The sequence below is a fragment of the Electrona antarctica genome (assembly GCF_951216825.1).
Source record: "Electrona antarctica genome assembly, contig: scaffold_635, whole genome shotgun sequence".
Classification (NCBI taxonomy): domain Eukaryota; kingdom Metazoa; phylum Chordata; class Actinopteri; order Myctophiformes; family Myctophidae; genus Electrona; species Electrona antarctica.
In genome coordinates this window covers 29,528-42,500 of record NW_027637231.1, presented here as the reverse complement: position 1 = coordinate 42,500, position 12,973 = coordinate 29,528, and the positions used below count along the sequence as shown (strand labels likewise).

Below are 12,973 nucleotides of genomic sequence, written 5' to 3'. Positions count from 1 at the left end.
GTTTAGCGGAGTTTGTTGGAAAGATTAGTTTCCTGTAATATACACGTCCGTATTCCATGCTTTTTGCGCAGTGTACCATTAATGTCGTATTCCTTGTAGAAGCTATCATTAATGTCGTATTCCTTGTAGAAGCTACCATTAATGTCGTATTCCTTGTAGAAGCTACCATTAATGTCGTATTCCTTGTAGAAGCTATCATTAATGTCGTATTCCTTGTAGAAGCTACCATTAATGTCGTATTCCTTGTAGAAGCTATCATTAATGTCGTATTCCTTGTAGAAGCTACCATTAATGTCGTATTCCTTGTAGAAGCTATCATTAATGTCGTATTCCTTGTAGAAGCTATCATTAATGTCGTATTCCTTGTAGAAGCTATCATTAATGTCGTATTCCTTGTAGAAGCTATCATTAATGTCGTATTCCTTGTAGAAGCTATCATTAATGTCGTATTCCTTGTAGAAGCTACCATTAATGTCGTATTCCTTGTAGAAGCTATCATTAATGTCGTATTCCTTGTAGAAGCTATCATTAATGTCGTATTCCTTGTAGAAGCTATCATTAATGTCGTATTCCTTGTAGAAGCTATCATTAATGTCGTATTCCTTGTAGAAGCTACCATTAATGTCGTATTCCTTGTAGAAGCTATCATTAATGTCGTATTCCTTGTAGAAGCTATCATTAATGTCGTATTCCTTGTAGAAGCTATCATTAATGTCGTATTCCTTGTAGAAGCTATCATTAACCCATTTTGGGTGGGAACCCCTTGTGGTGTTAGCATTATGTTATGCTTTAGCTATTGAAAAATAGCAGGTCTACAAGCTCATAGCACACCACCGAGTGGCGCGCTACGAGCTTGTATGGCTGCTATTTTTGAAAAATCGAAGAACGTAGAAACATCGAAACATAGCTTTTTCAGAAACCTGTCAGGATGTAGAAGACATTTATAGAATCTGATCTCAGGTCAGAACGGGTTAATGTCTTATTCCTTGTAGAAGGTATCGGCGGGTCAGTAAACTAGATAAAAGGCCCCTGGGGGCCCAGGTCTCCACCAGGTCATAAACTAGATAAAGGGCCCCTGGGGGCCCAGGTCTCCACCAGGTCATAAACTAGATAAAGGGCCCCTGGGGGCCCAGGTCTCCACCAGGTCATAAACTAGATAAAGGGCCCCTGGGGGCCCAGGTCTCCACCAGGTCATAAACTAGATAAAGGGCCCCTGGGGGCCCAGTTCTCCACCAGGTCATAAACTAGATAAAGGGCCCCTGGGGGCCCAGGTCTCCACAAGGTCATAAACTAGATAAAGGGCCCCTGGGGGCCCAGGTCTCCACCAGGTCATAAACTAGATAAAGGGCCCATGGGGGCCCAGGTCTCCACCAGGTCATAAACTAGATAAAGGGCCCCTGGGGGCCCAGGTCTCCACCAGGCCAGGTCGGACTAGCAACGGAAGCGGATAAAAAGGTACCAATACTATTTTTAAATATTTTGTAATCAAATCTCGTGTTTCTCGTGGATGCATGGCCCACATGGTGGTAATAGCTTTCCTTTTTGATAGCCGATCTACAAGCTCTCAGCGCGGCGCGCTGCGACGCGTTGAGAGCGTGCACGGGGGTTCCATTTCGCGGGAGGAGTTTTTGTGACTCTCGGGAAGATTCCTAATTCTCCCGGGGATCCGTCCGTCGGCCGACAAAACAGATCTTACGTCATGGTTGTGGTCAGCTGCGGCAGCGCTGACGGCTGGACAGCTGCGGCAGCGCTTAACCCATTCAGCGCTATCATTTATTGAAAAATTAGGATCTAATTCACGCCAGCATTTTTTTTATTTGAGCTCTTATTTTGAAAAGCCGCCATTTCCGCTTCACAAGCAGTAGTCCTAAGTTAGGAATTTGCACAGAGCTGGGCGGGCCTTGTTTACATTCTGAATCCTGACCGGAGCTCTGGAGAGCTCTAGATCGTCAGCTCTGTGCCGTCAAAGAAACGCTGTTTTGACCAAAAATGCCATCTGGGACAAGGAATAGGAGATACAGGCGATTGAAAGAAAGGGATAGAATGGATTCTTATGGTGCCGATGATCTAAGATGTGCGACGGAGTCTTGTGACAACAACAGCTAGCTACCCGATGCTAACGTGAGTAGCATCATTGGTCGCTCGTTCTTCGATTTAAAGAAATAGCAGACCTACAAGCTCGTAGCGCGCCACTCGGTGGCGCGCTACGAGCTTGTAGATCTGCTATTTTTCAATAGCTAAAGTATAACATAATGCTTAGTTAAAACACCAAAAGGGGTTCCCATTCAGAATGGGTTAAACGGTCGTGCTGTAATTACATTTGCAAAACGGGCGTGAATCTGCATTCCTCATTCCTCGCACATCTTCATTAGCGGAGAGTGAAAGGTGGGGGGGTGGGGGGGTTAGATGGTCCGCGCCTCAAGACGCCTCAGACAATGGAGCGTTGAAGTTAATGCTTGGCGGGACGGTTCCGTTGTCACCACTGGACAGCTTCAATTAAGCGATAGATTACGTTTTGTAAGGAGTTATTTAGCGCGTCTGTCTGTCTGTCTGTCTGTCTGTCTGTCTGTCTGTCTGTCTGTCTGTCTGTCTGTCTGTCTGGGTCCCTCGAGTGCTCTCTAATAAACAGCGTAATAGCAGTAGCAGCCAGTGAGTGGACGCCAAATGGACTTGAAAATAGACCACAGACGTTTATATATATTTCTTTGCAACTGACTGCAACTTCATTTTGTGAAAGCCAGGCCATTGTAGCACCGTGTGCCTTGCTGCAGTGAACACTGCATGCACGCACGCACGCACGCACGCACGCACGCACGCACGCACGCGCGCACGCACACGGTGCATTTGCATTCATTGAAAGCCGCCTGTGTGCGTGTGTATGGGACATGGTGTCCTGTGTGTGCCCTCACTGTTGTCTTTCACTGGATGATTTGCAAAACAAACTTTACAGCTTCAGTTTGGTGTTTTTAAAAGCATCATGTTGTACTTTAGCTTTTGAAAAATAGCAGATCTACACTGTAAAAAATTTATCCGTTAAAAAACGGCGAAATGTTCCGGTAATTTGCTGCCAATGCATTGTACCGTTAGTCTACGGACACTTCCGTCAACCCTATAACGGATCATTTCGTACTTTCACAGGACTAAGTCTGTTCCTTTCACGGACACTTCCGTCATCCTAAAACGGAAGATTCTGTATTTTTACAGTATTTAGTCAGTTCCTTTTACGGACATTTGAGGAAAATTCTGTACTTTTACAATACTTAGTCTGGTCTTTTTACGGACAAGTCTGTACTGTTATGGAACTTAGTCTGGTCTTTTTACGGACAATTCTGTACTGTTATGGAACTTAGTCTGGTCTTTTTACGGACAATTCTGTACTGTTATGGAACTTAGTCTGGTCTTTTTACGGACAATTCTGTACTGTTATGGAACTTAGTCTGGTCTTTTTACGGACAATTCTGTACTGTTATGGAACTTAGTCTGGTCTTTTTACGGACAATTCTGTACTGTTATGGAACTTAGTCTGGTCTTTTTACGGACAATTCTGTACTGTTATGGAACTTAGTCTGGTCTTTTTACGGACAAATCTGTACTGTTATGGAACTTAGTCTGGTCTTTTTACAGACAATTCTGTACTTTTATGGAACTTAGTCTGGTCTTTTTACGGACAAATCTGTACTGTTATGGAACTTAGTCTGGTCTTTTTACAGACAATTCTGTACTGTTATGGAACTTAGTCTGGTCTTTTTACGGACAAATCTGTACTGTTATGGAACTTAGTCTGGTCTTTTTACAGACAATTCTGTACTGTTATGGAACTTAGTCTGGTCTTTTTACGGACAAATCTGTACTGTTATGGAACTTAGTCTGGTCTTTTTACGGACAAATCTGTACTGTTATGGAACTTAGTCTGGTCTTTTTAACGGACAATTCTGTCCTTTTACGGACACTTACGTTAATCCGAAAATAGAAAATGATGTACATTTACATAGGATATTCTTTGTACAATTTACGGACATCAATCTGATTAAACCACAAATATACAAATATAACATGTTTATTTGTATTTCTTTTCTTCAGTGTGAACAGTGCAATTAAACATTTTTTCTTTAACATTAAAGTGCAATTAAACATTTCTTTTTCTTTTTTTAGACATGCCCAAAGCACCCAGACAACACATTAACCGCCAGGATTAATGAATTCACCTAATACAGGAAAGGATTTCCCCTGTTTTACGGCGTATATCTATTCTACGTCCGAGCATAGACATGGTAACGCCTGTCTTGAATGTCCTCAGATGCAAGGGTACTCCGTGGTCGGAAATAATACAAGTAAAAGAGAATGGCAACACGCGACAGTAACTTGTAACTTTAATTTTTGTAGAAGAGGCAAACTAATAGTTTACTTTGATTGAATAATTGAACACGTAGGCCTATGTACTATCATTTGATTTGGCTGTGTTCTAATACTAAAAAAGATCAAGGGAAAAGAGACCTTTTTACAGTACAATAATGTTTAGAGTTTACAGATGTATACAAATAAACAATGGCATAAACGGCATAAACAATATTAGTTTGCCTCTTCTGCAAAAATAAAAGTTACTGTCACGCGTGCCAAGCTGTCATTCTCTTGTATTATATATCGTATCATTTATTTCCCACCACGGAGTAACCTCACGCAGCAGACTATCCGGCAGGCAGGGCGTTACCATGTCTATGCTCGGACGTAGAAAAGATATACGCAGTTTTACGTTTTGAAAAGCCTACACTTGTGACTGTTGACATCACGCAAGTAGCATCACGATCATAAACACTATAAAATACCCTTTGGCGTGAGGTCCTGGGCGGGTAATGTGTTAGTACTATATAGTTGCATTACATTTCCATCATAGAAACAATAGAACACAACTTTTATAGACATTTCCATATAATAAAAATATACATTCAACTGTAACACATTTCTCTTAAAACTTGTACAGGGATCGTTTGCCACTGCCTTCAAACTACTGACTCACCCGCCAGTGGGGAATGAGGAGTCCCCTCCAGGAGGATGTAGAAAGTGTCCTACACCTCCCACTCCTCATTCCCCACAGACGGGCGTTGCCCCAGCCTGTAGGAGAAGATGCAGTGACAAATATCACCCTCCCCAATTATTTCAAAACACAATAAAATACATGTAATTTGCCACTGCTTACAAACTACTGACTCACCCGTCAGTGGGGAATGAGGAGTCCCCTCCAGGAGGATGTAGAAAGTGTCCTACACCTCCCACTCATTCCCCACCGACGGGCGTTGCCCCAGCCTGTAGGAGAAGATGCAGTGACAAATATCACCCTCCCCACCCAACTTCCCTCCCCTGAACATGGGGGATTTGAACTACATTTGGACAGGTACTTAACCCCTGCGCCACCTAAGTGCCATAAACATTTTTAAGAGCTTTCTGAAATGTAACACATTTCTCTTAAAACTTGTACAGGGATCGTTTGCCACTGCCTTCAAACTACTGACTCACCCGTCAGTGGGGAATGAGGAGTCCCCTCCAGGAGGATGTAGAAAGTGTCCTACACCTCCCACTCATTCCCCACCGACGGGCGTTGCCCCAGCCTGTAGGAGAAGATGCAGTGACAAATATCACCCTCCCCACCCAACTTTGCTCCCCTGAACATTGGGGGTTTTAACTACATTTGGACAGGTACTTAACCCCTGCGCCACCTAAGTGCCATAAACATTTTTAAGAGCTTTCTGAAATGTAACACATTTCTCTTAAAAATTGTACAGGGATCGTTTGCCACTGCCTTCAAACTACTGACTCACCCGTCAGTGGGGAATGAGGAGTCCCCTCCAGGAGGATGTAGAAAGTGTCCTACACCTCCCACTCATCATTCCCCACAGACGGGCGTTGCCCCAGCCTGTAGGAGAAGATGCAGTGACAAATATCACCCTCCCCAATTATTTCAAAACACAATAAAATACATGTCCTTTGTCACAGCTTTCAAACTACTGACTCACCCGTTCAGTGGGGAATGAGGAGTCCCCTCCAGGACGATGTAGAAAGTGTCCTACACCTCCCCACTCATTCCCCACTGATGGGCGATGCAGGAGAACATGCAGTGACAAATATCACCCTCCAATGATTTCAAAACACAATAAAACATATCAATACAGCAATCAACTAAACAGCTTAGTGCAACAAAATAGGCATTTCTCACCTTTAGAATACTCAAACATCAGACTAACATTCTGAGATAGATAATAGTTAAGTTCTGTTTGGGGGGGCAGGTACTTCACCCCTATGCCCCCTTAGTGCCATACACATTTCCATTTCAAAACTAAATAAACAGCAATGCTGTTGCATTCTCACCTTGAGAAAAACATTGTTACAGACTGGCAGTCTGACATACAAGAGGTAGTGTGTGTGTGTGTGTGTGTGTGTGCGTGTGGGTACACGCAGTCCAAAAACCTCACATGTTCCATACGAAGTCCTTCATTGAGTCACAAACTTTGACAGTCTTGAATCACAAAACATTGCTTCATCAGACTAACTGTCCTTTGTCAGACAGTAGGTGAGGTAAGGTGGTGTGTGTGTGTGTGTGTGTGTGTGTGTGTGTGTGTGTGTATACAGTCCAAAAACCTCAAATGCTCCATTGGAAATCCTTCAGTTGAGACACAAACTTTGACAGTCTTGCCGGAATGTGCCATTTTTTCCCCTGCTGTTCTGCCTTGGACCCTCTGTCTGGATTGATTCCGAAGAAAACTCTAAGGAAACAGAAGAAATCTTAGCTACACATAAAATAGATGAAACTGAAGTAAAGAGTAACAGACACAGTTGAGATACTTTAGTTAGTTGATGGTGGTCCTTGGCACAAAATGTGCCAAGTAGACAATGAGATACAATATGGAAAACTTGACCTCTCTTAGGCTAAGGGCAGAGCAATATGCAAGGAACTGGAAGAAATAGACATTGTACTGGACTATGACCAATTTGGGCTTTGACAAGTATGAATGTCAAATAGTGACCACGAGGTGGCAACATAGGATAGATCTTTGGTTGGGATTTGCAGCCCTTAGCTTGAATGATGTAAAAATTGTACTGGTAATGAAGGGCAACTTTATTTGTTTAATTTGGGACATTGGCTCAGGGGTAGAGTGGCCAGTAGAGCAGCTGGATGGGAACGGCGAGGTTCCCAGTTCGATCCTGTGGGCTCCCCCAGAGTTAGTGTCAAAGTGTCCTTGAGTAAGACTCTGATGAACCCCTAATTGCTCTCAATGAGCAGGATGGTGCCTTGCATGGTTTCCTCGGCCATCATGGGTGAATGTAATGGTGTATGAATGTGTGTGTGGATGTAATGTAAAGCGAGTTGGATAAAAGCTCTATATAAACAGGGCTGCACACAACTTTTTTGGTCTAGTACTCAGAGGAGCACCTGGAGAAGTTACTTGGCTCTCCAAAATGCGGCGACCCGTCTCGCCGGATGGATAATAGAGGGATGCATGAATATAATGACTTATAGAAAAACTATATTTATTGGATAGGTGGGGACTGGGGAGTCAATGGAGGGTATTGCAACTCTAGATTCATACCATTATTAAAAAGAATCTAGAGTTGCAAATTGCAGCTAGGTCCATGTGTGGTCCAGCCCTAAATGCATAGTCTAATAAAAACAACTTAATACTTCCTAAGGATAATATGAGCATCAAAGCAATATTTAGGTACTTAAAAAAAAAATATATATATATATATATATATATATATATATATATATATATATATATTTAAATAGCCGATCTACTAGCTCACAACGTGTTGCGGTCTTGCGGAGGAGACACGTTGTGAGCTTGCAGATCAGCTATTTGTTTAACATACACGGGGAAGCATACATCAGGCTTCCCTTTTGTTTTTACAGAGGCAACGTACAGTCAGACTCAGACAGTTAGACACACATGGCTCCTCGGTGCAAAAACAAACAGTGTACACTTCCCAGACTTTACGATAATAAGGGACAGTATGTCGGGACACAGTGTTGTCATGTTGATAAGCTTCATGTTGTGCAGGCTGCAGCAGCAGTGCCAGTCCGCAATGCTTTGCACTCTTATCACTGTCGGAACTAAAACCTGTACCCGTAAAAAGTCAGTGGCCGGTGCCTAGGCTGTGTGAGACGGCATCGCAAACGAGCAACTTGCTCCAGCACCCGGAAAAAAAACATAAGCACAGCGGCGAATGGGAAGAGTGCAAAGCATCCAAAGCATCCCCTTTTACAACTTGTAAAAATGGCCAGTGCACTTGTGCAAGACGTACTTTGAGTGGCAGTCGGTGGGAAATGCTCTCGCTACAGATTGTACTAGTATTCTGGCCATAATAATCATTCTAGGCGGCCCCAGCAGGCGGTACGCAGAAGCGCTTCCCGGCGCTTGATTGACAGCGCAGAATTAATTTTGACGACGCATGCGCACTGGCGTAGCGCCTGTGTGCAGGTCTGTATATAAAAGCACCATTTAGCATTTTCATCATGTAGATAAATATCTTGACCTGTTGAACATGGACTTAGAATGTTTTTGGCAGGTTATGTTTGTAATCAACTGGAACTCTGCACAAGTAAGCCTTGCAGAGCCAAAATAGCAGATCTACAAGCTCACATTGTGTTGTGACGCATTATGACAGACAAGAATTCAAATAGCCCAGCTATAAACATTACAAAACCATGTGTTGCTTACCTTTGCACAAACTCCAGCGTCAACGCCATCTCCTTCGGGTACTCGATGTTGCAGACATAGAACAGGGAGAAAGCATAGGCGAGGGCCGCAACAGGGGAGGTGATGTGGTCATTTACAATGACCTGATCCACAGCCATATTGAATTGCTGGTCACCTTAAACAGATTATCACAAAAAACGAAATTAATTTAAGAAATCACACACCCACGCACAAAAGAAAAATAGAATAATTGCTGTGATTTCTGGTAATTAGTAGTTTTTGGTAAGAACAAGCAAAAAATACTTTGAAACGCTATTCAACATTTTGTTTCTCAGACTTGTACATACAATTGTACATAATTTAAAGATGTTGCCCCTAATCTGCATATACCTTTTCATCACAACAAATTGTCTTAGCAGGAAAACTAAAAACAAATGGAGCATATATACCAAGCTTGCTGGGATAACTACTAACCTCTGAGTAGGATGCATGGGGTACATGGGAGATCAACATCGTTGGAGTCCTGAGGAGAAAAATAAGATGAAGATACACATGCATTTGATGATTTTACGTTTCCAATGTACACAAACAGTGTCTGAATCAGAGGTAACGACTAAGCATAGAAATATTACAGGGATTCTCAATATTTTCTATGATTCACACATTACAATATAATTATGTTGCAGTATGTACATGTGACAAGTTTGACAACCCCAAAATTTGTTCTCAGTCTAAATGGGTTAGACTTAGAGTACCAGCAGTGCAAAGTGGATCAACTATGATACGTATAGTATCACTATCTATACGTTGACTCAAGTACTGTGGTTGAGTATTTCTACCACCACTGGATATAGATAATTATGTTGAGATAATTTCCTGGGGTTTACAATCCATAACACTTACCTCATTTTGGAAGAAGAGGCGATCAGGGTTTTCCTTTAAGTATCTAGCAATGCCTTTGATCAGCTCCACTGGACCATCACCCAGCTTCAACCCTATGATTGATTGAATACTTTATTAACAGTTCATACCAATTATACAGAATACAACATGTTTCTATATCTGTGGTGCTCAAAAGTGTAAACTGTAAAGACGAAACGGAAGTGGGGAGGAGGCTCCACTTCCGCTTTATATTTTAATCATGATAGAACTTCCGTGGCTCCAGACTGTATGATGGAAGCATTTGGAAATTGCAAGAGGCTACAGTTTGGCAACGTGAGACTACCACATAAGCAAAGATATTAGTGAATAGGATGACATACAATAGAAAATACATATTCAACACTAGTAGCAATAAATGTATATTGGGGAAACAGGGGTGGGGTGGGGGGTAATTTACCTTTGGAGTCGAGGAAGTTGTTGATGCCCGATTCTTTGCCGGAAAGTTCCTCTGCCAGCTTGTTGAGTACCGGAAAGCCAAGGAGTTGAGATGCGTGTTCAAACAGGTGAGGAGCTTCAAATAAGAATGGCCACTCTTCCTTCATGACCTTGACATAGGGGTGGGCGATATGGAAAAATACAATATCACGATATTTTTTCTAGCATTATCACGATACATGATATTATTTCATGTGTTTTTTAAGGTTATTGTTCAACAAAGCCATCATTCTACAGAAGTATAAATTAAGGTATTGCAAACATATACGATATCTGTGAATATCACGATACGATATTCATCATCATACACAGACCCTTACCAGGACACATGTTCCATCGTTTATGGCTTCACGCTGGATGGGATACGTTTCAGTCATCAATTTTCTAACAGATGACTCCTAAAAATAGAAGAAATCCAATAGATTGTTTTATAAACACACACAAACACATATCTCCGATCTATAAGCTCATGTTTCCCCATTGTGAACTTTATAAATGACTTCTCAATTACTCCATTAACCAAAAGGTAATCCATAGTTACACAATAATCACCAATTAAATAATGGATGGTTGCAGCCTTACCTGGTGGCGATCATGGGTTCTGAAGGCACTTTTCAATTCCTCTTGTTTAGACTGCAGTGCTGCTCTACACTCGGGTCCCTCAACAGCAGGCTGCCACTCCACACATCCGTAACGATCAGAGTATCTGGACCTTTTCCTTCTTGGAGTGTCACCCTCGGCTGGCCTCATCCCGGAGGTTGGATCTCTCTTCATATTTTCAACTCTGTTTTCTAGCTGTTGAAAGAGAACTGAACAACCGTCTGACGCAAACGGCTTATTTCCAAAGGGCTCTGTCTCTTGGAAGGAGAGAGGATATTTATCAATCATCTGCTGGGCGACATCCCGCAGCTGTGCTCTGCTAGGTCTCTGTCCATGATGTGTACAGACGATATCATCCACAAGCAACCGAATCATGTCATGTCTTTTCTTCGTCGGTACCCATTTCTTTGAAGTGAAGGACTCCATGACTGTGGAGGGCATTTTGTGCCATGGCACAGAATATGTCTGACAGGATGGGGAGCCTGCTGGTGTTGTCGTCTCAGGTGGTGTTGGGGGCAGGACTGGCAGGTCTCTCTGTGGCAGAGGTACAGATGTTGGGCCGCTTGTGAAGGGTGTTGAAGCTTGTGAATCTATGGATAACAAACACCTCATCAATATTACCATTAATATGCTGGTTCTCAGAGTCCGGTAGGGGAACACCAGGGGCACAAATGGGCCATTAACCAATTAAGACCTGAGCCCAGATTCTACAAAATGTCTTCCAAATCCTGACAGTTTTCTGAAAAACATATCAGTGGTGCTAAAACTGTTTCATGTTAAGGACCCACAGAACTATCTGTATTTGACCGTGGACCCCCATCTGAAAATGTGTTGTTCCAGGGACCCCCCCAGAATAAAATAAGAGTTAAAACCGTTTGCTGTGAAAGAATACATATATTCAAAGACTTACACACGTTTTCACAACTTTTCAAAATAGCAAATCTACAAGCTCGTAGCGCGGCACTCAGGGCCGCACTATGAGCTTGTAGATCTGCTATTTTCCCAACACCTAAAGTTTAAAATAATGGTTAAAAGCTATACGGTGACACAGACACGTGCTCAGGTCTAAATGGGTTAAAGGTCTAAGGGTCAGAGTTAAAGGCAAAAAAGGTTAATTTGGACCAATAGTGCTCCTCAGACCGGACATTGAGAATTGCATTAAATTAAGAAAACATAACACAGAATGTGTCACAAACCAACAAAGTGTGAATTTGCCATTTGTGTACACATGGAACCAAATGGACCCTTACAGGTCTGTAACTTTGAGTGTACACATGGAACCAAATGGACCCTTACAGGTCTGTAACTGTAGGCCTACATAATATGGAACCAAATGACCTTACATGCAGGTCTGTAAATCAGTGTACATACGGAACCAAATGGACCCACAACTCTGAATGTGTACAAATGGAATCCATTTGGTTTCATTTGGACACCGTATGGGGTTCTTAAATTAAAGTTTGCAAAATACTAGATTATACAGACATCAATTTTGTAGCCTATGTGTACTAATGTGTGCAGAAGAAAAACTTACCAGTTTGGAAAGCACGGACGAGTCTTCTGCACTGAATGACAGACAGAGTGTTCTCAAGGTCCGAGGCTTGCACATCGATGAGGTCATCCACAGACGCAACTCCTAATTCCTCTAACCTGGCCAGGACTGCATCCATCTTATCACTACTAAGTGATGGCATGGCTTTCTTAACCAACTGTTTTACAGGCTCCATGTTGGCATGTGTTTCAGAGGAATGAGCAACCTCCCACCTCTCTGGTATGAAGAAAGTGGATAATATTCTGTAAATTTTTCCAGATTTTGACAGCTGAACAAATCAGAAACATTTTCATCAACTTCATAGACTCCAAGCTCAGGAACCCAGCTGGCCGTTTTCCCCCGTAGCAAAAGTAGGACAGTGGTTTCATTTTTAATAATAATGCTCGCTATTTGTCCCAACTGTAGTTGTCCTTTAGTATATCTCAGTACAACAAGCATACCATTTTCATATGACGTGCCTTTAACCTGGACCTTCTCTGTGACAACTGCGTTACTCGAGTTCATTCCGAATTCGTCAACTGCTGTCCTTATGCTTCGATCATACAGCTCAGGATAGAACTTGGTGGAGTCTGAAACTTGAACCTGGGGGCTAAATAAACTACCACAAGCCTGATAAGCCTGAAACAACTGATGTCTATCAGCAAGTGACTTGGTTACATTTTTGAAGTTTTTAGATGACCTGATACATCTTTTAAAATATGAATGCTTAGATTCGAAACGCATGGTCCAAGTATGTATGAGTGGGCCAAAATGT

General features: G+C 42.3%; 1 protein-coding gene across 1 annotated transcript; it reads right to left on the bottom strand.

Moving 5' to 3' along the window:
- Positions 1 to 76: 76 nt before the first annotated feature.
- Positions 77 to 12,694, bottom strand: LOC306919040 (uncharacterized protein; the record flags this gene model as incomplete). Its single annotated transcript, XM_079531887.1, has 8 exons — positions 12,202 to 12,694; positions 10,650 to 11,257; positions 10,388 to 10,465; positions 10,030 to 10,177; positions 9,594 to 9,685; positions 9,165 to 9,213; positions 8,712 to 8,865; positions 77 to 732 (listed from the first exon to the last, which is right to left on the bottom strand). Coding segments are annotated over exons 1-8 (1,978 nt in total), but the record flags the coding sequence as incomplete, so codon positions are not given.
- Between the last annotated feature and the right edge of the window lie 279 nt (positions 12,695 to 12,973).